The sequence below is a fragment of the Boleophthalmus pectinirostris genome, unplaced genomic scaffold, assembly GCF_026225935.1.
Source record: "Boleophthalmus pectinirostris isolate CB_2022bp ecotype Guang Dong unplaced genomic scaffold, ASM2622593v1 HiC_scaffold_13, whole genome shotgun sequence".
In the NCBI taxonomy this organism is placed as follows: Eukaryota; Metazoa; Chordata; class Actinopteri; order Gobiiformes; family Gobiidae; genus Boleophthalmus; species Boleophthalmus pectinirostris.
In genome coordinates this window covers 14640593-14666365 of record NW_026571036.1, presented here as the reverse complement: position 1 = coordinate 14666365, position 25773 = coordinate 14640593, and the positions used below count along the sequence as shown (strand labels likewise).

At 39.7% G+C, this 25773-nt stretch overlaps 1 protein-coding gene and 1 long non-coding RNA gene across 3 annotated transcripts; one reads left to right on the top strand and one right to left on the bottom strand.

Moving 5' to 3' along the window:
* Nucleotides 1–1559: 1559 nt before the first annotated feature.
* Nucleotides 1560–13738, bottom strand: map3k7 (mitogen-activated protein kinase kinase kinase 7). 2 transcript variants are annotated; one of them, XM_020936968.2, is made up of 18 exons: nucleotides 13464–13738; nucleotides 12969–13089; nucleotides 12776–12886; nucleotides 12634–12699; nucleotides 12502–12547; nucleotides 11930–12068; nucleotides 11385–11509; nucleotides 9819–9947; nucleotides 9546–9676; nucleotides 9380–9461; nucleotides 8759–8889; nucleotides 8548–8680; nucleotides 7601–7681; nucleotides 5968–6035; nucleotides 4052–4148; nucleotides 3922–3983; nucleotides 3603–3718; nucleotides 1560–3292 (listed from the first exon to the last, which is right to left on the bottom strand). In XM_020936968.2, the coding sequence occupies exons 2-18, from the start codon at nucleotides 13059–13061 to the stop codon at nucleotides 3112–3114; spliced, it is 1791 nt and encodes a 596-aa protein (XP_020792627.1). In that variant the 5' UTR covers nucleotides 13062–13089; nucleotides 13464–13738; the 3' UTR covers nucleotides 1560–3111. The 2 variants fall into 2 exon arrangements, with proteins under 2 accessions (XP_020792627.1, XP_020792705.1); XM_020937046.2 differs by lacking the exon at nucleotides 7601–7681 and having other exon boundaries at nucleotides 13464–13737.
* LOC129407667 (uncharacterized) lies at nucleotides 13687–25410 on the top strand. Its single transcript, XR_008631654.1, has 4 exons — nucleotides 13687–13811; nucleotides 15620–15714; nucleotides 18482–18587; nucleotides 25334–25410. It is a non-coding gene; the product is annotated as an uncharacterized LOC129407667 (long non-coding RNA).
* The last annotated feature ends 363 nt before the right edge of the window (nucleotides 25411–25773 follow it).

Genomic DNA, 25773 nt, shown 5'->3' with positions numbered 1-25773 from the left:
ACTTCAGTATTACAGCATTTAATGTTTCAATGTTAAAATGCACGATAATGGCCTGGTCATCTCTTGTTGACTTATTAACAATCTTGGTTAAAGGTACACTATGTAACCTTTTAATTGGGGGTCTGTCACCTGCTTGTTTCTACAGATGTGTCACTGTTCTGTCTGGAATGTTCCACAGTATGAATAAATATAAACATTTATCTAAATATAAATAAATAAATAAATAAGTTAGAGCTGTTCAATGTCACAGGTGGTTTTATAACTCAAAAATACCTTTAAAAAAAAAAAAAACATCCATTGTGACGGCCTCTCCACACATCTGACCTGTAACTTGGTCTGGTTTGGTCTCCATGAAGATAGAAAGGTTTAATACCACACTATGAAGCATTCCAGACAAAGCAGTAACATCTCATTTCATGGACCTTTCACCAAAAAAGTTACACAGTGCAGCTTTAAGTCCTACGAGACGACTGCTCTTGTGATTTGGGTCTTTTCAAAAATACACTGAAATTGAAAACTACTTCAACATCACTGACAGCAACCTTCTTTGTAACCACAATACTGACATTTAACACGCATTATTTTATTTTGAATTTTGCCAACAATATCGCATGCAAATAAATGACTGTATTTTACTCACGCTCACTACAGAAAGTCACTGATGTGGACCTGACATGAGAAGAATCCACGTGGATCAAACTCCATCGCGCTGTCCGGACTTAACGGGATCATCTGTGTGTTTATCGCCACCTATCGGACAAACACACGAACTGCAGCACAGACAATGGCAGTATGATGGACAATTATAGCGTACTGCACAATACAAAGAATAAAAAAGTGAAATCATATAGTAAGTTAATCTTAAATTAAACCAGGCACATTCTTTTTTTTCTACCAACTAGGTTATATTCTAACTACATACACCTATTCAATCTGCATGTTTTCTAACCTTTGTACAGTTTAATTATGCATCACTAATGCCACTCCACTGACATCAATGTTCCTTTTTTATTTAAATGCCAGCAACTGCATTTTCAGGGACTGAAATATGGTGATGTGAATTTCCCCAGCTCAATGACATCAGTTTAATTTGAATATACGTGTTATTGCACCACGTCTAGTCCCTTTTCCCTCCCACAGTACATCATCTTACACAGGAAGCAAGCGACTCTTATGAACAAGATTTAATGTCAAAGGTCTCAGTCGAAACATTCTCAATGGATCAGGGCTCGAGCCTATTTCTGCAGTGTGTGTTCTATCACTTCTCTTGTGACAAATGAACCAAAATAGTCACAATTATACACAGTATGTTTTTTGTGTGTGCTAAAAAAATCATGCTTCATCATGCTTTTAATAAACCATGTTTTGCAAAATTGTAATGCTGTGATGAATAAAAACAAAAACAATTAAATATATAGTACAGTGTACAGCAAATGCTTGTATCTGCGTATATCTCATGAGGTTCTTAGACTCTCACCAGCTGATAAGAACACCACTTGTCAGGGAGAATTCCTCCATTTGAACACTGTTAAAAAAAATCCAAACAGTCCAGCATGTGCTCATCTTTATAACTGAGTTTATTTTGAAAGTCCTTCCTCCTGGTACACACTGTAGGTCATCAGCGCTAACCCAGAGACAATAAAACAGTGTTGTGTGATCAATGAACTCAGTAAACAGGGCCCAGGGTGAGGCTCACTCCTGTGCACTTAAAATCATGACCTGCCATGATGACAGGACATTTAAAAAGCCTTAAAGAAGGTGAACACAACAAGTGCAAAATACTTGCAGGACATAAAATCCGAATTCTAATGTCACATCCAATTGTTCTTTGAACGCATGCCATTTTTGTTGTCCAAGTGTTAGCCTGATCAGTTTGCCCCACCCCCAAAAGATTGATTCTGGTTGGCAAGGCTGCATAAACTCATTGTCAGCTGGCAGCATACATTCACAAAACTGGGAAATCCAGTCTGAAAACCTGAATTAATTTACTGTCCGGTACATTTAAACTTTTCTGCTGAGCGACATCTCACATAAAACAAATCAAGCATTTAAAAAGCAGGTAACCTCTAAGGCAACATGTGAACTAAAACCAAACTACCATAGACAACTGTACAAGGAGCTATTTACTCCATTTGTCCGTGGGGGCATTCACATACCAAGAATATGAGGGATATCATACAAGAAAATCATGTGAATAGAAAAGACTGAGACACACAGAAACAATACTGACGTCATAGTAAAGCCGTGGAGAACGACCTGCAGTCCGTCACTTCAGAGTTCATACGTGTCTGTGTGGAGTTGGACACCTTTGAGGATGGGACACAGATCTCATGGGATCGGAGCAGGTAAGGGTGGGGTTTGCATAAAACGGATCCCACAGCGCCTCATTCACAAACACTGCATAAGTCACTTTTTGCTGAAAAGCTGTCTCGGTTTCACATTCTTGAAGACATGCAGCTACAGTACAAAAAGGCATCGACTGACGGTTAGATCTTCTGCCACCAAATATTAGACAAATGTGCATTGAAAACATGATTTTAAAGTGATGCTTTTGAAGCTCTATAGGGTCATTTAACAGTACTGTTTTTTCATAACCTGCTGTGATGGATAGCCTCCTGATATACAAACCAGGATTTTTTTGTTCACTGGTTAAACAACAAATACACTAAAGTATGGCGTTTCACCCTCCATCAGTCCTCGCCCTCTGTACTGTGTGCTGCCAGCTGCTGGAGAAATAAAAACATGATGATCCACTGAAGAGAGCATGCAGCCCCCAGGGCTCCTACACTACCCACTTACTTATAATAAATATATATTATTATATCATTAAAATTTTTTATTCTATTCCCTTTGATTTTTCTGAATAAATGCTAGTAAAAACAATCAATAGACTGTTAGAGCGTAGGAACCCTGAGCATGTGGGACAGCGCCTTGCTCACTGGCTCCTCTCAGTGGAAGTCCATAAAACAGCAGCAGGTGATTGTTTGGTCTGCACCACAGCCACACTGTGATGATGTGCAAAGTTTCTTGTGAACAGAGATGGGACATGCGGCGCACAGTGGACAAGTCTCCTATAGTGTTACAGTGCATAGTACAGGGGGAGGGGTCCCATCATGACGTGCCCTGCCTCTTCTGCTGCTGTACGCGGATAAGCTCCAGCTGTTTTTTGCACTTCTGGTAGTATGTGGACAGACTTTTGTTCTCCTCTAGCAGCTTCTTGTGCTCCTGCACCAGACGGGACGCATTCTGTTGGTCCTTCTCGTCCTGGTCCAGTTCAGCAATCAGCTCCTTCCTGGATACAGACAAATAAGAGTCTAGAAGCCTCGAGAGCAAGATGCGTCAAACAGTGCTTAATAGTTAGTTTATTTAACGACAACTTACCATGAGGCATACTATTTGAATAAACCATGTGTGGGTCGATAGGACAGTCTAAACTACTTTGGTTGCACCATTATGTATACACACAGTCAAAATCCTTTAATAAAGCGCTTGTAGTCACTGACACTACATTTAGCGGTGCAGTGCCATTAAACTAAATGCTCCTACAATACAAATACTCCTTCAGTATAATCCCACTGACAGCGACAGTGAAGCAGACTTACTTCCTCTGGATGAGCAGGGCGATCTCGGTTTGCACTTTCAGGTATTCTTGAGCCATTTTACAGTGCTGTTCAAACACCGCCATGGACTCTTTAGAGTTTGGACATGGAGCCAGGGGCTGAGAACAAGACAAACACAAATAAATGTTATAGCAAATTAACTGAAATGCTGCTTCAGTTGACACATGAAGGCAACTGTGCTGTGTTCTAAATCGATCAACTGTGCAATTAATGTCTGTAAAAAAGTGAGTACATTTTTATCTTATCTTAGGTGACCCCAAATACAATCACAGCTGTTTGGACACACAGTAAGTAAGAGTACCTGCAGCTGGTGATCCAGGGTCAGATACGCCATAGGTATGGAGTTGTCAGAGCCATTGGTATCTGAGGAAATAGAGAGTCAAACTGGGCACGGTGATACTACAGAGAGAGTCTACAGAGTCATGTGATACCTGTAGGGTCATCGGAAGGGAAGTAGGCTCTGTTACTGGTCTTGTCAGAGGTCATCCGCACACTGGGACTGGATGAGCGGCTGCTGTTCCTGCTCCCCTACAACCCAAAACACACAGTCAAGTCAAGAAAAAAAACATGCATTAAACTCCATTCAATACAGGAAAGAGCATATTAAAATTGTAAGTTGATGAAATTGCTCTATCATTAGGGTTGTCAAAAGTATGGAAAGTCAGACACTTATTAATACCAAAATTACTCGCAAACACTAGATACTAATTTGAGCAGGTGTTGATACTAAAAAATAGTCACATACACAGGACAGAAACGAACCTTTCCTGAATAGCTTTGAAAGATCTTGCCCTTTATCAGAACTAGTAAGACGACACAGACAAGTATATGTCCATGTCCCACTATGACATACCTGGACGACTGAGAGGTTACACAGAAATAAGAAAACATGGTAATATAAAAGAAAACACTACAATTTAATATTGAAAATCTCAAGAGTGTTTTTATGAGTGGTTGGCTGCTTTTGTGGCTACCTGGCTCACACACTAGTTCTGAAACTTTTTAAGCTCAGTTTTTGACATCATATCATGGGATTTTAATCAACTATACATGTGCAGTTTAACAAACACAAGTAAGGGTCTGTTGGATTTTGTGAAATGAGCCATTTGCTTTTCCCGTTTTTCATGGAGACTGAGATTTGAGATGTTGCATGCTTTTTACATCATATGTGGCGGCAAATTTGGCAGAAGACCTTCCAGAGGAAATACTCCAATACTTTCCAGAGCAAACACATTGAGGGAATTAATCATTTCATCACCAACCGAAACAACAGAGCAGAGTAAAAACAGTTCTTTCTTGTTGTACTCAACCAGTTCCCCCCTGGACACTGCTGTGATGCTGCAGGACAGAGGGACACTTTTGACTCTTCTTCTCCTCAAACTGCTCTAACACAGACCTGCTGACCCTACCTGACCAGTCCTCCTGTTAAAATACACTGAGAATTTTGACTGACACAAAGGCAACTGAGAAGAGCAGTGGAAATGTTGCAGCTGCCACAAAACTTGAATTTCTCTCGGAATATAGTATCTCTCATTCTGGTATAGGCATCATTATCTGTAGTATTATCTGAGACTATTCTTTAGTATCATGATCAAGTTTGAAATTTAGTATTATGAAAGCACAATTACAGATCAAAATAATGCAATAAAATCATATTAGAGAAACCAGCATAGCTGCAAGTTTGCAGTTAGAAGTCAAACTTGAAAACATGAGTGAGTGTTGGGCTGAACTCTGAATGAACTGGCAGTTACAAAGTGTTTTGGGTTTCCAGTCATGTTTGCAAAAGCAGCCGAAACGCTTGCAGCCACAGAACACATCTCAAAGTGTGTCTGAGGAGAGCGCCAGGCTTCTCCTCCACCACGAGCAGTTTGATCTTCCTTCAGCTAAATTTAAACCATCCCACATTCTCTGACTTTGCCTCCCTGGAGACTTCGGGCTTTTGACAAATACTGCAGCGGATGTTTCTGAAGAGCATGTGAGTGAAGGATGAATAACAAACGTAGAAAGTAGATTTCAAAAGGGCTGCTTCATACAGGGTAAAACATTGAGATGTGTTGCAGTCATGGAAAATGTTAAATTTAAAAAATGTATAATATTTCTCTAAAGGACTGTAGTATTTCTTGTAAAAAAAATATTTGTAAATTATATTGATCTTGGGCCTCAGTGTTTTAAGAATTTCCCAGCACACAGCTGCTCCAGCTCGTGGATGCAGATGTAATTTACTATTTACTATTTATTTAGCTATAAACTATTATGGAACATCTGTTTTTTATGAGCTTAATGTCTCTGTACAATGTCCCCAAATAAAAACGAAACTAACTTAGTGACTCTAATCCTCTAGACATACCTGACCAGATTCGTTGCAGATGGCTGGCAGATCCTGGACAGAGCGCCTCCTCTGGGACTCACACGAGGCTGTGGAGGAAGCAGAGATCATCAGGTGTAAGCAAGTAATCTTTAAAAGGCTGGTCTAAAATCCAAAGAGTTTCAAAGAAACAGTTACGGCACTATCTACTACGGCACTATCTATTTAATCTATTTAATTTACTCAACACAGCACAGGGTATTCTTGACTGTCCCTTAAATTGCAGTCACTACGTAGCATGTCATTGTCTGTTTGCATCATGTAGATAATAAATCAGATGTGCTAAATGCACAACTAGATCTTACCGGAGGCATTAGAGACCCAGATTTAAATGACAGCTCAACCAAAGATGAGAGAAGATTTCTTGTTTACAGTATTAGTGAGAAAATTATCATTAATCATTTTGAAAGTTAGAAAAACATTAACTTCAATATATTCAGATTTTACACAAATGAGATTTTAAAAGAATAAATAAACAAAAAAACCCTGCTTTTATACTATTACCATACCAGATTGTATATTTCAAAATTCAGACAGAGTGGAAGATCACACATTACAATCCAGAAGAGGTCCTTAAACACAGTAGTGAGCTGAAGTTGATTAACAGATATGGACAGTAGAGGTGGAACAATAGGCAGGTAATCGGTGCAGCTACCAAACATGAGACGAAAGATCAGATTTGATTGGTTTTGGATTATGAGGATAAAAGGTTTTTATTCTGCCAATGTTCTACCTCTACTGCATGTCTGTGCAAGAGGAATGTGTAACATGCTCGAAGTTCAATTCCCCAAATTCAACAATTGAATGTCAAGTTTCTTATGGCTCCAAAATAGAAGCTAATTTGACCATGGTACCACTTTTATGATTAGTTTCACATCTGTAATAATAGCTCTGACCTTGAATGTGACAGAAATGAATCCTAACGACTTTGCCAAAGTTAATGGGTGTACAGAGAACAAGGGGAAGATCAGCCATGCACTTTTGTGCCCTTCAGAAGAACAGGTGATGCACACAGCACAGCAGATAACCAGGCTCAACACCAACACACAGACAGAACAGAGGGAGGAGGGGGTGTCATGGGTCAAAGGTCATCACATCTGGCTCCACTAAAACCTGCTTTTGTGTCTGGATATCTGTATAAAATCCTTCATGAGATTTTGTGTGTGAAAGCATATTGATATGTTTCAGTGGAAGAGGTGACAACTCCTTAATCCATGTTGTTTTGAAAGCACAAAAGACATGAGTCTGCAGATGCGTGTCACGTCAAAAGGTCTCTTAATATTTGTATTGATTTGTCGTAAAACTTGCAAACAACACATTTAAATTAGGATATGTGACTGAACTCTAAAAGCTTAAATCGCCCACCAATATTAGACAGATTAATACGAGATCTTGTCTAATGCCACAATGTCTCAAATAAATATTTAATAACATTTAAAAAATTGATCTATTTAAAACCTCATTTTACTCATTTGAGTAAATAAAGGTTATCAAAGTAGAAAATATATTTTTAAAATATCAATATTACAGAAGTGACACACAAAAGAGTCATGTCAAAACAGCTCAGCCAAGACTGCTTCCTGACTACCAGCAGAGCCTGGAGGTCCAGTGATACCTGTCACGACGATCTTGGGGACGTCCAGAATGGTGCCAAATGAAGCCGTTTTGCGGTGGCCTCGTTTATACTGCGGGCGTGCTGCGGAGAACACAAACAGCTACTACACAGAGCATGCAGACTAATGCTGCATGTGAAGCTACACACATGCAGAGCACAGGGACATGCAGGCAGCATGCACCCAAACGGACACATACTCAGTCAAACAAGCATTCAGCCAGACAAGCATTCAGCCAGGCACACACTCAGCCAGGCACACAAGAAGACGGACTCAACTATAGTCAGGACAGACAGATGGAGCAGTCCTCGCACGGCACTTTTACAGGGCTGTTAAACTCAAGTCTTATCAAATAAAACTTCAAAAGTAGCCCTTGATCTAATGTGGATACCGGATACAGAGTAAAGGAACAATAGTGTATTCCCATGTGGTGTGTGATTATGACTCAGCCGATACACATTCCACTGTGGGTTCTCTGCAGGCACTGAGTCCTTTCACATCCAAAGATACGATTTAGGAGAAACAGACTCAATATTAGCCTAGTGCTCATTACTGCAGTATTTTGAGTGCTATATCTGTAGAGCAGTGACCCTGGAGAGAGTTCACCCAACAGCCACAGTCGCTGGGATAAGCTGTAGTACTGGTGAACTTTAAAATGAATGAATCAAAGCTTACAACTTTCAAGCTTCTTTAGGATTGAAAATAAAAAGCAAACATTAAAACCTGCTTGCAAAACACTGCCAGAAGCTAAATACTAAGTGTTCTGCCTTCTGAAAATAAATATTTCAATGCAAATGCATTCAATAAACATTTCCAAACATCTTACAGGGGTTGCAACAAAGAACCAATAAAAAGGAAGGGGATTTGGAAATGGACTGGAAAGCTAACCAGACTGTCCTCATGCCTGGAAATTCTGCACTCTCTTCTGGTTCTATCTGGTGTATTTTACCTGAGGGTGTGTATGACATCTTTGGCTCCAGCTCGGAGAGGTCTGCGCTCATTCGCTTATCGGAGCTTTGTGTTCTCCCAGGCAGACTCTCCACACTGCCCCCTCTGGACAAAGGCAAGGTCCTCAGCGGGTCCTGAGACAAGAAACAGATAATTCTTATTTTCACATAACTTTACAAGACATCACAAAAAATGTGTTAAACAGTCCTTGCCTTTGGTCTGAAGTGAGGAGGGAACTGAGGCGTGATCTTGATGGTGTCATTGCTCCCTTGAGAGTCGCTGTGCTCCATGTTGGCATCACTTTTGTTGCTTGTGTTGGTGCTGGTGTATTCCACATAAGATCCTTGAATTTGACAGAAACAGCAAATACATTTACAATGGACCTTTTTGAACTCACAGGCTGAATGATTTGAGAAAGACATTTAATTGTGATTTTTCTGACAAGCATGTGATTGCGATAAGATTTTCGATTTATGTTTCTTAACAGAATTCTGTTCAAAGTTCACATTTTAAACGTGTCTCGTAGAATTCACAAAAAGACTGAATAATGAAGTGAAAAACTTATACAAGAATCACATTTCAGAACATGTTTTTACAGCTCTAAACTACAGGGTGAGCAGGTTTTAGGCAGAATAAGACAGGAAATGGTATTTGAAAAATTGCAGCCTTTGCCATTTGCCAATTGTGTCCATTCAAATTGCGATTTTGAGTATTGTTGCAAACCTAATTCACAGCATTCGCAAGTATGAAATGACCACAAGTACAACATCTAATCTAGAGCTATTACATCACTGCAGTACAGTTAACACCAATATAAATACAAATTCTATTACCGGAGCTTGTGGCCGAGTTGCTTTGGCCTTCATCTGAATACTGGTAGGGGTATTGCAAGGGCTCGTCTGATCCAGGGAAGAACTATCAGGACAAAACACGTTAAGGCCAAAAACTGTGTGCTCACTAAACAGTACATGTTAAGAAAAGGGAGAAAATGGCAAGTACGTTCATGAGGTGAGTCATTATCTTGACTATCTCCTCCATAGAGGGTCTCTGTGAGGGGTCTTTAGACCAGCAGCGCGTCATCAGGCTCTCTATCGGCTTAGGCAGGTTTTTAATTAAAGGTGGTCTAGTGCCTGAAAGAAAATGGAAAAGGTTTACAGATTGTTACAACACTAAACAATATAGAAGGGGATTTATGCAAACGGGGTAACAAGTACAAAGTTGTGTTCTCCTATCTCCCGTTTTCCATGACCATGTTCAGTGTATGTGGCTCACCATTGTGCACGGCCCACATGATGCGAAAGGCTGGGCCTCCGATCTCATCAAAGGGTTTCCTGCGCGTGATCACCTCCCACAGAATGATGCCCCAGCTGAATACATCACACTTCTCACTGTAATTGCTGCCTGAAAGAACAGAGAGAGTAGAGCGAAGCTTAGGTGCTTTTCAAAGCAGGAAAGTGATTGACAAAATGAACTGACAAAGTAATTCTCCGTGGCACGTTAGGGGAGCGCTCAGGAGCCTTTATGTGCGAGAGGGAGCGGAGCGGATCTAAGAACTGCTGGGGACTTGCTTAATTATTGTGCTTATTAGAGCACCTATTTAAAAGCAGCATTTCACACCGATGCAAATGACTTTTACAGAGTTCAGTGGGAGGGTAATGGTTCACTGTTGGATTACACAGGAGTCTTAGTAGAACAACCTTATAATGCCTTGTTCAATATCATTGGCAGGAGCACTCTCTAAAGTAAAGAAAAATACTTGGTTAAAAGATAAGTTACAACTTATGCAAATTATAAGTTGATGGACATGTAATAAACTCTTTACCAGGCGGTGTAATAGCATGATTTATTTTTTCTATGTATTATTTATGTTTTTATAATCAAGATTTAGACTTAGACAGTGCCAATTTAAAAACATTCAGGAAATGCCTGAAATATGAGCAAATAACCACGTGTATTAAAAATTAATGCTTTAAATTGGTAGTAAAGCATATATACTAAAGAAAATCTGTTATGGTGAAAGAAGAGAATGCACTGACCAAACCAAAGACAGATGGAATCACAGGTACTTTGTTGTGTTACCCCAGACAGTCATAATGGTATGAGTTTCACAGAGTTCACAGAGAGGGCAGATGTGCACAGGAGCCTTGTATTTCAGCTCCAAATACAGTTAATGGTCAGCCCTTATTCATTATATCTGCTCCCTCTCTCCAACAACATGCCTCACAACGCATTAGGATCCCAGATGGACTCAAACTCTACTGCACTGTGTTCCAGGGGAAATAAAGCCACGGCAACTCTTCATTCATCTTAACACAATGTCTCCCAGTGTTCCACCAGTTAGAACAAGGCACTGATGATCCATCAGCAACTAATGTCCAAATGCAGGGAGCAGTGCAGGTAAGGTGAGAGCTGGGACCCCCCCACACATAGGGCTTTAGTGGACAGCAGCGCTGCATAATAGATTAACCACAACTAAACAATTATTGACACAATTCTTAACTAATTTAGTCTTTAATTTGATTTTTTTTTCTTTCATCTAAGTCAAATCTAGTTAAAATCCTCATATTCATGGGCCACTCTCCCATCTAAATCTTCATCAAAGAATGACTGCTAAATTAAGTAAATTATTTCCAAAATATTCTGTTGTTGCAGCCCTAGCAGAGAGAGCCTCAGGCATAATGAATGATAATAGTACAAACTGTTTTAATTGTGTTTAGTCCCATTTCAAAATATCAGTTTACCAGGCAGGCAGCTGAAGAAGAGAAAGAAATCTAAACAGAATATTCTCCAGAAACATAAACACATGTAAAACATTTCTACTTAGAATTCCAATCATACCTTCAAATACTTCTGGGGCCATCCATGCTGCACTGCCTTTGTTGTTAGTCATGTGGGTCTGAATATCGCAGGCTGTTCCAAAGTCACAAATCTTCAGCACTGTCCCTCCTGCTACCAGGAGAAGACTGAAACAAGAGACAATCAAAGGGATTAAGTAACTTCAGTTCTTCAGAGTGTGCTCTCTGCAAATTGTTCAAGAATATCTAAACTGCCTGGTGGACATTCTAAAGTGTATCACATACAAAAGTGATAAGACTCCTACACTCTGTCTCACTAACAAAAATTTAGCTTTATTTACAGTGGAGGAACATTTCAAGAACTAGGCCTTCATCAGGCAATATCTGTCCTGATTTCACTTTTGATTATGATGCCCTCTCCAATACAACGAGCTACAGAAAACAATGTGCATAGCTGTTTCATATAAAAATGTATTTTTACTAGTTAAATTATAATCATTATTTTAGGAAAACAGGGATAAAACTTTAAATTAAAAAAATATATAAATAGGCAAAAGCTATTATTAAACAATTAGAAGGGACGTGTACTTGGGTGGTTTGAGGTCCCGGTGAATCAGAGCCTTTGGTTTCATGCCGTGCAGGTAGGCCACTCCCTGAGCACATTGTAAACACCAGCTCATGGCGTGAGATGCAGTGTAGAAGGGGAGGGGCTCGGCGCCATGCAACACTGTGGACCAGACAACATAACAAATGAGACAGGTTCTGAAACAGGTATGACCTAGGATATACCATAATGCATATAAACCTTTTGCTGAGTTGCTTGTACAGTAAGACTTATATAATTTTGCATTTTTATAAAGTAATGCATAATAAGAAATCATATAATGAAAAATGCACTCCTCCTGCATATGTATTGTCCATACAGAGGAAGTACAGTCCTTAGCACATCTATTAAAGTTGATGGATACACATGCAGTGGGATTTGGGGGGCTAAGAGTGTTTGCGTACCTAGGGTTCATGGCATCTTCTGGCTGCTACATACTTCACTTTTCAAAGTCATCACACAATCCTTTCATTTTAGCAATTTGATCTAAACGTTCCATTTTTCCATTCCAACATTACATTTTTTTTGAGCTCTACATCAGAGAAAGGTGACCTACCATTGTACAGTGATCCGCCTTCAGCATATTCCATAACAAGGCAAACCTGAGAATAGAGATGGAAGAAAAATACTTTTTTTCCTGAAGCAAAATTTTAAATGCGAGGATTTACAATTATAATTTACAACTTACAGGATTATTGCAGGAACCATACAACTTCACAATATTGGGGTGGCTCACACGGGACAGCTGTCTAAGCTGAGGACAGGTAAACAAACATTACTGTCTATTTAAATTAATCACTCCAAGATAAACAATCATGATACTACTATACCTCAACCACAAAGGCTTTCCGCTCAGATTCACTCTCAATAGTTTTAATGGCCACATCATTGCCTTTCCATTTGGCTTTACAAACAACCCCAAAAGCTCCTCTGCCCACCACCTAAAAACCAACACAGTCAAAACACAGGGTCGACAAGATTTCAGGACAAATCACAGCGTTCATACAGTGTGGAAAAACATACCTCCTCCACTTCAATGTCCTCATAATTGATTTCCTCAAAAGGATATCCAGGTGGAGTTTCTAACATCTCGGCAGTTGGTATAGTCAGAGACATTACTAGCGCTGAGCTAGTAAGTACCGTACTGAGAACAACAAATAAATAACAAGAATGTTCAGGATTGTACAGTCTGCTGCAGCTTCACGGTGTGTCTAATGTGGCAACCCGCATAACAAATATCATCTCACTTATGCTTTCTGGTAACGATGCATCTAATTTAAGATCCCAAACAACTGTCAAACTGAAAAATCATTCTAAATAAATCTAAAAGCAATGGACGAAAGCCAAAGCAGCTAAGTAGCACACCTAATGACAATTTGTAAATACAATTTGTACAGAGGGATTATACACGATCACATTACAATAATACTTCAAATATAATGTCCAATGGTGTCTAGGGGTTGCTTGATGATATCCATTACTGTAGACAGCGCACTAAATTCCATAGTTTGAACTCACAGCAAGTTTGTGGGCTTGACTGGCCTTGATGCTAACGGAGCTTTAGCTGAAATTAGCCATTAGCTCGAGTCCAACCCTTCGCAGTTGACTTGTGAGCTGCTCCTGCTCTCTGGACATGAGGAGATCGTCCACTGCTCATGTGCGGGGAATCAGAGGGTCGTGTCCAGTGTTAAAAACAATTGTTGTAGATCCATATGACAGCCAGGCATAACTTTTTCATAACTCATCTAACAAGCCTGAGTGTATTTTTGTGCTTCGCAGGAGGTTCTTCCGGATGTGTGCGCTGCGCTATTCCGTCCCCTCTGCCTTCATGATGCACACAGGCTGCAGGAGGGAGAAGTGCTAAAGGTAAAATAAACAACAATTATTTTAACAGTTATGTCAATATAAAAAACAAGCATTCAACTATCAATACCGCAGGCTATGAATAATATTTGCTTACTTGTCTTATGTCTTAAATTGCAGTGCAGGGATCAGTGCATTTTATTAGTTGATCAAACCCAAAGAGACACTCTTTTTTTCCATAAAAAAACAAAAACAAAAACAAAAAAAGACCCGAAAACAAAACAAAAAACAAACAAGCAAAAAACAAACAAACAAACAAACAAACAAACAAACAAAAACTAAAAAGTAATTACTCCATCTCCATGTTTTTTTTTTTTTTTTTTGTTTTTTTTTTTGATTCATTGGGCTCAAATGATTGAAACTGTATGCCTAAAACATTTAACGTGAGTAAATGTATTACTGTTGTTCAAATCCATAATCCAAATCCACTTTATTTCCATACCACATTTTACAAACAAAGCAGTTTCCAAAGTTCTGCACAGAGATCAATAAAATGAAGACGACAAAAAATAAATTGCTAAAATTTGGTCATACCAGTCCTAAAACAATAAAACCAGTAAAATCAAATAAAAGAAAAAACATAAAATCATAAAATAGCAGTAAATAAGTAAAATAGTTAAGTAAATAAAATAAATAAAAGACACAGAGGACCACACAACTCACACGGTGTTAAAAGGCAGAGAATAAAAGTGGGTTTTAAGACGAGACTTAAAACACCCCACTGTGGGGGCTGTTTAGACATTAATTCAGACAAGACACTATCTCTGAAAGTAAATGACAAAATAACCAAACAAACTGCAAGAATGACTGTTAGAATAAGTAGACTTAGTTTTTATTTGGCAGATATTAAGAGAGGGATTGTCAAAATCAATCTCACATTGCGACAAAACCCAAAGTGCCGCACATAAAGCCAAATTAGTGAAAGTTCTTTATTCTTATTGCCTGAAACACACTGGATGTAATCTACTGTTTCCCATAGGAAGTATATGAACCACCAGATGATCACATTAATGAACATAAACTCATTTGTGATATTGGGCAGAGACTGGTTATTAAAGCAGTTATCCCTCTGTGCTTGGATAAGCATTGGAGTAGTTTATCTTGATGGTGAGGGAGGTTCATGTTCAGGCCAATGCCCATAGAGACAGGACTGTTCGCTGCCTTTACAAATTACAGCATACGCTCAGGGCTACTTCCCCTTTGTGGCCTAAGATGACCCTGAGTGGATGCATTAGCTGTCTTTGCAGGACATCCTTTGTACTACCTGTGTTTTATTTGTGATATTAAGACTCTTGTTTATAAAGCGCTTCACCATTGTTTTTTGTCACTTAAATAAAATAAACATTCCTCTTCACTCTTCAGTATTTTGATTGATTCATGCATGTTTGAGTAATCTTGTAGGCTATTGTCCTGGACTTGAGGCATGAGTGTTCAGAAAATCTCTGCTTTAAATATACCTGCCCACTGCTTGCATTTATTTCAAGAAAGATGCTAGGTCATATCTGTAGGGCAGTGAAATGCCATTGAAAAGGTAGAGCCTCAGTTTTGCAGTTTTTAACACTAAATCAGCTGAGTACTTGGAAACACATTATAACACACACACTGTACAGAATTTCCTATTCATGTCATTTTAGATAATGGACATTCAGATTTTTTTTTCTGGTGGAGCCATCTGATTCCGCACAGTGTGAAGGAATCAGTGCGCCACACATAGCCTTTGATAATAGCCTATTTATCCCAGCAGCAAAACACTGTGATGTCACATAGCTGTAAATAATTAAATAGATTCTTTTTGCTTTTCATTATACCAGATGCCATTCCTGATGCAACCGTCCAGCCCTGCCTAAGATCTTGTCCTTATGCACCAACATGAGGAAGAAACTAAACCGCACCCAGAGTGGCTCAGGTACTTATTTTTTTCATTACAGTTCCCAGCTTTGTCTTAGCAGAAAACACTTACAGATACAGTATATGCATTCTCACTTAACAGGTATTTGTAAATTTGTAAATCTTCTCACTAGTTCTGCAAATACAAACGATTTTTTAGTAGTCGACTAGTCAGACGATTATTTCTATTGTACATTGAGAATACATTTTAAACCAATTAAAAGTTGAAATGTGATGATTGAAGGCTTTTACATAGAGACTATTTAATAATATCTTGTTAATGTCTTTGTTAGGTAAGATCTTTTGGCATGTTATAGTTGTATAGCAATTACAAAAATACAAGCACAGTTGTCTTAACTGATGACTTGTCACGATTATTCTAATAATGAGTGCAGCCCTACTTCTGAGACCCCCTTTTACTTCACAAATCCAGATGAGATTTGGTCATGCAGGCTCCTGTCCACAAGGTGCTGCTGTTGGACTGCTCTCAGACCCTGGAGTTCAGATGATAGTAATCAGACTTTTTCTCCTCCTGCTTACTACACTGGGCTGGTGCTTCATCTGTTTGTGTACCGCTGCCCAGGAATTTCTCACAATTACAACACATTCATTTATTCTCTTCTGTCGGCATCAGCACTCTCCTGCTCGGCAAATAATCGGCTTCCTGCGCTCGCTGCTATGATTGATTAGACCTCGACTGTGCAGCTGATCAACATTTGTCTTGTGTTTATGGCTTTTAGGCGCCGCAGGTTGGCGTTATGGATATCTCTGTCCCCAATAAGACTTACATTGTTTAATTAGAGTGCGGAGAAAAAGAGAGCTTGTGTTTTGCTAATATAAATTCACCCAAATCACCCCACAACCCCCAACAAATAAACAGCCCGGACTCAAGGGAGTACACAAAGTCATTCTGCAAATTCACTTTTACTTTTTCTAAACGCTGCATTCACTTACACTGGATTTATTTGACACATAGAATACATCATTGGAGTAATATTCCCACAGGCTAATTACTATTAGTGTGAGCGAGTGTTTTAGCTGAGTGCACGCGCGGGTGAATGCCCATGAGAAGCCCTGGCACGAGTCAAAGAGCTGGGAGTGTCTGATGCTAAGTGGCTAGGCTCCTGTGGTGGGACTGCGGAGGTGCTGGTGTTTAACGTATAACAAACAGGTTCCATTTGTAAGAGGGTCCCGCTGCTGGTAGTGTCCCCGCTGTGTGACCTCACCTGAAGATGTTTGCTCCGGGCACATGGAGGAGAGGAGCCAGGAGGCCAGGGGCAGTGTGTGAGGTTATGCTCTCTCTCCCTCTGTACCCAGAACACTGTATACTGAGAAAGGCCACTCACATCACTGAGGACTCCACTCACCCACACCATAACTCCTTTACTCCTCCTTCACTCCTTCACTGTTACCATCAGGTCCTTCTGGCCCATGAAAACATATACAAAAAAGTCCTTCATTCCAGATGCCATTGCCTCTCTGAATTGCACCAGATGAGCTCAGGCGAGTGCTGTCGTTTTTTTTTATTTTTTTTTATTTTTTTTTAATGTAATGTGTTTTAGATATGGCTCTTATGATAAATGTTGTCAAACAAAAAATTCTGTCTCTACCTGGAACAGACTAACCTGGCTCACGATAAAGTATAGCCATCTGAACTGAGTGCTACACATTATCCATCAAGCAAAATGTCATGGTGATGATATTTGAATGGTGATTGAATTTGAATGGTGATTGGTCGAAGCGGAACAAGCCAAATATGTGCAAATTTCTGACGACTGCCAAAATATTATCATCAGAACAGCAGCGTGATAATGCAAAATAAAATGATGCCAGCTGTATTCAAGGATGGGTCAAATGCAGTAGAGAAATTTCCTTACTGGCTTATTTAGTCTGTACTAGTATTAACCCTAACTAGAACAGTGATTAAACAGAATGCTAATATGAGTAGAAGGGTTGTCAAAAGTTATCAAAATTATCAAAATCAGATTTTAATTGATACTAAAACCGGTAATGAAACTAGATACTCATTTGAGCAGGTATCGATACAAAAAAAAAGTCACATTCACTGGACAGAAATTAACCTTTCCTGAATAACTTTAGAATAATCTTCAGCTGTATCAGAACAAGTGTAAGATCACATAGACTAGTATGGATCACTGCAGAACCTACCTGGACTACTGAGAGAATACACAGATATAAGACCACAAGACAATATAAAAGAAAGTACTATTTTTTAATGCTGAAAATCACATTGTTTCTTATTATCATTGCCGTATTGGATTCGGTATTGAGTATTAAGGCTATTCCTTAGTATTGAAATCAAGTGTGAAATTACTACCGTACATCTGTCTAGATGGTGTTGTTCTATGACATTGGAGCTGTATGTCATCACCTCAGCTTTCCCTCCTCTGGCGTCCTCCGTCCTCTCATCCACACTGACCTTTTCCCTGTCCTCTATAGCTTCCTTCTGGGTGACTTTGTGTTATGTCTACAACAACTGCCCCATACCTCACTTTGGCAGATTTGTGAGACTCATATTTAATGAGGAGAAAATATTACCCTCCCATGAACAGCCTTTTCATTACCTTCTAGTAGCAAATTTACTTTTATTAAAAAAGTTACAGGACCTGAGGCTCTTTCTGCTGACTTAAGTGTTTGGCTGTGGGGTAATAAATCAGGTTTATAAAGTTAGGGCATGTGGCATTTTAATTTCAAATCACATGAAACACTTTAAATCATGGCAGGAAAAGAAAATATGACAATTAACATTAAGTTATTACATGCAGGAATCCCAAGGTCATCCGGAGGTCTTCGAGGAGAGCTGGAGCAGAACCAATCTACATATAACATGGACAGGCCAGACCACCTTCACTACTGGAGACATGATATTTGGTAAGTTTTTTTGTTCTAGAATGGTTATTTTTGTAGAAAAGACACACATAATATTATATACCAATGCAATGTTCCATGTTCCTGCATAAAATTAAATAAAAACATTGGTAACTCATTATAATAACTACACTTTAATTAATCAAAATAAAGCGTGAAGAAAGAAAAGACTTGATTAATAATGACCAAATAGTTAATCAAGAATTACCTATTTGGTACCTTAACTTCTAACCCTGTATTTTTCCCATGTATTTGAGCAAAATATGTCTTGCTACAGTACAGATATATTGTGTAAGCAGCTCTTGAGGTCAAAATATATCCACTGTGTACTACTGGCATATAATTATAAGCATTTTATAGTCATTAGAAAGTTTTGCCAAGATGTGTTATCAATTAATACTGAAAACTATTATGCTTGTCAAATTATTAGATTAACATAGGTCAGTACTGAAGCGTTGCATGTTAAACTTCGGATTAAATTGAGCTGAACCTATGTTTTAAAAGACTGCGGTGATCTGCGGTGTTCTTTAAGGAACAACTGGAGTGTTTCTGTGACGTGGGCTGACCTTTATAGAAATAAATCTTGGGACTTTCATCTCTCTCAGTGTGAAAAATGGATTTTAAAACACATTAGCTACAAGTACCTCGCTTAATGTCAGAGAATTAAGCGGGATTGGATTGGCTCTCTTTTGTTGTGATCAAGATGGCAGTCAGAGACGTTTCTACAAGCATGTCCGACAAGCTAGACAGCCTATCGCTAACCCACTGCACAGCTACTGCCTCAAGGCTCATCTCCTTCTGTTGTTTTTGTTTTATCAACTCCCCACGTCCAAACTAGGCTATACTTTCTTTTTCTCAAATGTGGGATCTTTAAGTTTATCCACCCACCGACTGCGCAAACACTCAGAGCACATCTCACCCCACGGAAGGCACTTGTCTTTGCCAGCGATGGACGAAAGAAGTTGTTGAACAAAATCTTCTTTATGGTGGCGAACAGCATGCTTGAGAAGTGGAGCCAAATTCTGGAAATAGATTCTGATACACCCAACAAGCACTGCTCATTCTGTATAAGTGTGAGTGCCAAGAGTGGACTTGGCAAGGAATATGTGAAATATGAAGAATAAAAGGGCCGCTATTATTCATAGTGTTGTTTTAATGCGGGGAGTTCATTCGACGTATGTATTTATAGTTGTTGTATTCATGAGTTTTGACAGGTTCAATCCGGTCCAAAACAATTAGTGAAGAATAACATTATCTATGCTACAGTTTTTGGGGCTTTATGGCTATTAGGTTGTCAAAAGTATTGAAAATCAGGTACTAATTGACCGCTAAGGAATCTACCTAGACGACTGAGGGATTATATAGATATAACACTACATGATAAAAGAAAAGGAAATGAAAATGGAAAACGAAAAGGATTATGGCAATTACATCCAGAGCCCTCCACTACATACTTTGGGAAAACTTTGTCACAACTCCACTTTAGTTAGCCTTAATAAAGCATGAAAAAGAGTGTAAGTAGGAATGTAATGATATCCAAATCTTTCGGTACAATATTATCACAATATGCATCTCACGGTACAATATTTATTGCGATATTTTGGAGAGGCTAATATAATTGTAGATGGGACACTTTTTTGCTTTTAAAATACCTTGACAAGATTTTGATGTGAATTATTTCCATCATAATCCCAAGAATTCAAGTAAAAAACATATTTCTTCATGTTGTCTGCACTGAAATGAATCATGGGATATGTAGTTCCCTATGTTTATAAGCTGTTGCTACTATAAAACAATGCATTTATGCCAGGGATGTCCAAACTTTTTTCATCAAGGGCCACATCTCTAAACACAGACGAGGCAGAGGGCCGATTGAGGGCCATAGACTAGTGCTCAGTACAGTGAATAATTGAAATATGTGCATGTTTAACACATTAGAATGAACCATCAGTCCTTTATTCACGCCAAGATCCTCAAAACCACACACAAAATTTTAAATATTGGCTTTATTAAAGGTTGTATAGAGGATTTTCCAAGGAACGAGAAATCCAGCGACTGTTTGTCCTTTTTCAAATGTTGCGCATGCGTGAAACCCCCCCCCCCCACAGCTCCCTACGTAGAAACGCCTCCTCCCGCCTCCTCCTTACGCCAGAAACAGGTTTGTTTACAGCCGGTGCGCTGCACATGACTTGTAAACAACTAACTACAGTGTTGGTTAGGCAAGGCGGAGAAGTGAGGAGCGGGGGGAGGGGGTGTGCGGACATTTCGTGCGCGGACGAGAAGTGAGGAGCAGGGAGAAGAGCGGAGCGGGAAGCAGGGAGCAGGGAGAGGAGAGGGGAGCGGTGCGCGGAGATTCCGTGCCCGGAGAAGTGAGGAGCAGGGGGAAGAGCGGAACGGGCAGCGGGGACAGGAGCAGGAAAGGGTGCAGAGAAGGTTGCACGGAGATTCAGTGCAAATGAACTAGCTACAACATGCAGCAGCAAGCGGACTCTTTCTTTGCCTTGAAAATTACGTTTTCAGACATAGGATATCGCTTTCGTGTCCTGAAAAACGTTTGTCTAGCTCTTGGAAATAAAGTACGTTTTCAGAATAAGCAGAAGTGACCTGTCCAGGAGTAATTTGGTGACCAATGCGTCAGTCTTTAGACCCTGCGTCTGCTTCAGTTGCGCCATCGCTGGAATGAATCTTCAAGAATCACCTTAGTTTGGCTTCGCTGCTTTTCCCCTTGTCTTCTTCTTTCAGCAATCTCAAAAATGGACTTTCTTTTGCGGCTAACTGCTCCTGGATTCTTGTCTGCCATTGCAACAAACTTTGTGCTAACTGCGAGGAAGATATAGGTAAAAAAAAGCCGCTAAGAACTGTTGTGTTGGTGGAATAAACAGCGTCTGTGCATCTTGTGTCTTGCGTCTGTGGACTGCGTGACAGGCGTACGCAAACCACGTAACGGCAGCGCGCAGGCAAGTCAGTTACGCTAGAAACGTAGGGCGTTTGATTGACAGCCTGTCAGCTAACAGATAACGAGGCAGTGTCGTTATCTATTGGCAAATGTTTAGCTGGCCCCACCACGTCCAGAGTTGATGAATTTTTATTCTCTTTTTTTTGGTCATCATAATTACAAGGCTACTGCACCTCTATAATGCTATCATTGACAATTTGAAGCAAAAAAAAATCCTCCATACAACCTTTAAGGTAGATTTTCAAAAAACTTGCAATAAAAAGTAAATTTTTCATTTGTGCAAGGTAATTTGGGCCAATTCTCCTGGAAGCCTGAGGGCCAAGAAAAACTTCTCTGACAGCTGCATTTGGCCCACGGGCCATAGTTTGGACATGCCTGATTTAAGCAAAGGAACTTGTATATATTGTGATAGCCCACGATATTATTGTGAAACTTTTGACGATATGATATTATGATATTTCGGTTATTGTTACATCCCTATGTGTAAGGTTTAGTAAATGCATTAATACCCTAACTCAGGGATGTCCAAACTTTTTTCATTAAGGGCCACATTTCTAAACACATTCGAAGCAGAGGGCCGATCGAGGGCCATAGACGGGAGCTTAATACAGTGAATAACTGACATACGTGCATGTTTAACACTTTAGAATGAGCCATCAGTCTTTATTCATGCTAAAATCCTCAAAACCACACACCAAATCTTCAGTATTGGCTTTATCAAAGTAGATTTTCAGAAAACTTGCAGTAAAAAGTAAATTTTTAATTGATGTAAGGTAATTTGGGCCAAGTCACCTGGAAGCCTGAGGGCCAAGAAAAATTTGTCCGAGGGCCGCATTTGGCCCACGGGCCTTAGTTTGGACATGCCTGCCCTAACTCCTAACCCTAACCTTTTCCATAAATAATTACTATGCCTGTATAAACTCTTAAAAAATGATTTGTTCATTATGAGGGCAACAGTAGCTCAGTTAGTAGAGTGTTAACCACTGACTCACAGGTTGACAGTGCGATTCCATCTCTCACATATGAATGCTGTCATTGTGTCCTTGGGCAAGACACTTAACACACCTCGCCCCCAGTGTCTCTGTACCCTGGTGTATGAATGTGTGTGTGTGAATGTGCGTGTGGCTCCTTGTTGTAAAGTGCTTTGAGTGTCTTGAAGGTGGAAAACTGCTATATAAAAATGCAACTATTTACCATGAATTAACCCTTTCTTCGTGTTTTATTAAATCAAACTTTTTGAGCAATAACTTTAGGTTTTGGTAACCTAAAGAGGGGGGTATTATGTAAAATGTTATTATTATCTTTTTACCATGTTATAACACTGTTCTCTCATCAAAAAAAAAATGCCTACAGAGGTTTTAGATGTCATCCATGCATGTTTGAGTATTTTCTCAATCTCTCCTGGGCCCTATTGGAAACCTCCTTATGGTTAGCTGTAAAATTCTATCCAGTGCTCAGCCCACAAGCATACATCATGCATGTTACCACATGACAATTCTCTATAAATATACAAAAGCATGACACAAACCTGCACAACTTGACAAACCTGATGCAATGTGCAGTAGTTCCATTCACAGGATTCACTGATTGTGTTGTGATAACGCTCTGAAGGAGGAGTGACTGAGCAAATAAAACGGAGACTCAGAACATCATAAACAAAAGTGAAACTGACAAAGCATATTAATACTTTGTTTTCATACACTGCAAATATAGCATTTTCAAAACAATAAAAGGTAACATGGTGATCTAAACATGTTACTGTATGTGTTAACAGTTAGCAGAAGTAAAATCCCCCCTCTTAATAAATACTTTGGAGCATAAGACTTACAAACCCCTTATGTTTTGGACCACCTGAACACAAACCCCTGCAGCTTGCCCTATTGGCACAAGCTCACATTAACTTCTTGTGCGTTTTCGGAGGCATTAGCGGAGCAGCTGGGACTTGAGCACAGAAACACAAACACGGGCTCTCATCTGAACCGCTCGATCAACATAATGATGGAGTATTTGGACAGGAATAGGAGCTAAAGAGGGCGCGAGGCAGGCAGTGCTTTCAGAGCTGGAGGAGCAGATGCCACAACGCTGAATGGCACGCTTGGTGGGAGATCCTCGTGCCTGATTACACTTCCTGCTTCTCCAGATAAAGTGCTGTGATTGGATGAGACAGTGCTCCCTCTGAGTGCCGACATCATGCTATCAGGTCCGATATTATGCAAAATTGACTCTTTGACAGCTACCTTTTAGCTTTTGTTTAGTAGCGATATAGGTAATTCCAGGAAATTATCCAAATGATTATCGTAGTGAAGGTGTATGGAGTACTTCCTGTTTTATCACATGACAAAACTCAGCCTAAATATGAAGAATTTGTGTGAATGAAACAAAACACGAATCTGAAAACAGTGTAATATGGGTCCTTCATATGCCGACTTCATGTGCCTGGAGTAAATTTGTTAGAGAAGGGATGATTAACTGTATGCTCTTTCTTGTTCCTTCCCTTCTGCTGGGAACTAGCCCAATCACAACCTGTTATTTTTGCCACTGCACCAATCAGCAGAAACATCAGCCACCTCAGCTTCTTAATCACGTCCTCCTCACCAACAACTCAAGAGGAGAAACACCCTTGACTTTTGGCATTCTAGTGGCTTAGTGGTTAGCGGACCTATTTGTTGTGAGGCAACAAATAGGTCTGGAGTTTGATTTCCAGATCAGATGGGGTCTTTCTGCGTAGAGTTGCTTGTTCTCCTTCGTTTTGGTGCTTCTCCAGCAATCCCATAAACTGTATATATAAATGGGCATTGTTAACTTGCTAGTTCATCAGTAGGCAATTCTTTTTTCCATGGGGCCACAGGAAAAACAGAAAATATTGTGGAGGGCCGGGCCAAAATGCTTAACTCAATTCTGCATCATATTAATTGTATTTCTTTATAAAAAGCAGTAAATAGCATTGTTAAGACAAGTTGGTCAGACTGGTAACAGTGTATGTTATGACAAAGCAATGAAAAAGTGAGGTTGCCTTAAAAAAATGTCATTAAAAACACCTCTAAAATAAAAGCACAGCAGTTTTAGTCCATGCAGGAGGTAAATGATAAAATATGTTTATCTTGTAATCCCAAATTATCTTAAAGAGGTCAGAGTCAACCAAAGGATCATATGTGGCCCAGGAGCTGTACAATGCCCAGGTCTGTGCTAGATGCTGTGTTCCAAATTGGAAGTGTGCATGGGCACTCTTCTAGCTCCATCGACTTCGGCTCATACTCTATTGAAAAATGTCTCACCTCGTTCCGTGACTGCTGCTGTCAGGCTCCTCATTTTAGTCTTAAAATGTTCATTTTAACCTACTCTATATGATCCTGGTGGGATCAATTCCTCCAAATTCACCATATAACTGCAAGCCTTCGTGAGCTGCATTTGACTGGAGCTGAACGTTGACTTCACATTCTATATACAGTCTATCTGCATCCCCCATGAACTGAAGACATGCTCAGAAGTACCAATTCTCCATCTTAGATCTCCTGACCACGAACCAGACATAAAATGAGTCTCTACTGCACAGGATGGTTTAAAGATGGGTCAAATCCAGAGAGACAATGCTAGGGATATGTTTTTTAAGCCGTATTGAACAGAGATGTTGAGAAATGAAAACAAAATTGCCAACAGCATGTATCCAAGTTCTGTAGCTCATCGTCGTCGTCGTCGTACAGGCGTTTGTGTTTATGTCATTTCCCAGCTGTGATTGTTGTGTTGGATCGTGCTTAGATTCATTGACATCCACCTGCTTATCTGGCCCACACAGACGCAGCAGAAGACCAGGCGCTGTCTCTGTGAGGGCGTGATGAAGATATCTGGGTTCCTCTGAAGGTAAAGAACACCCGCTGGCTCTGCTACACGCTAACTGCTACACGCTAACAGCTCATTTCACATCACAATGATTTACAAAGACATACACTCGGTGAGCTTTCAAACTATACCCCCCGGATCTGCTGGGTGGTTCGGTACAAGCCAGTGTGCTCCAGTTCCAGTTTGTCTGTGGGGTTTGAAAGTTGTGTCGTTTCAATTTGTAGAATTGTGTATGATTAAAAAAAAAAAAAAAAAAAGAAAAAGTATGATTTGAACTTGAATTTAACCTACTGTAAAAAATAAAAAAAGTGACAAAAACAGAATTATGGTGGAGCAGAATTTCATAATTAATAGTTCTTGAGGGGAAAGGCCACAATTGCCTTAGTTTAAAATGTG

What these genes read in the sequence shown, in the direction of transcription:
- map3k7 (XM_020936968.2), bottom strand. Translation starts at nt 13,061, where the DNA reads ATGTCTCTGACTATACCAACTGCCGAGATGTTAGAAACTCCACCTGGA. An exon ending in GGAAAGCCTTTGTGGTTGAG is followed by an intron (nt 12,700 to 12,775) that starts GTATAGTAGTAT and finishes ACCTGTCCTCAG; the next exon opens with CTTAGACAGCTGTCCCGTGT. An exon ending in TAATGACTCACCTCATGAAC is followed by an intron (nt 9,462 to 9,545) that starts GTACTTGCCATT and finishes TTGTCCTGATAG; the next exon opens with TTCTTCCCTGGATCAGACGA.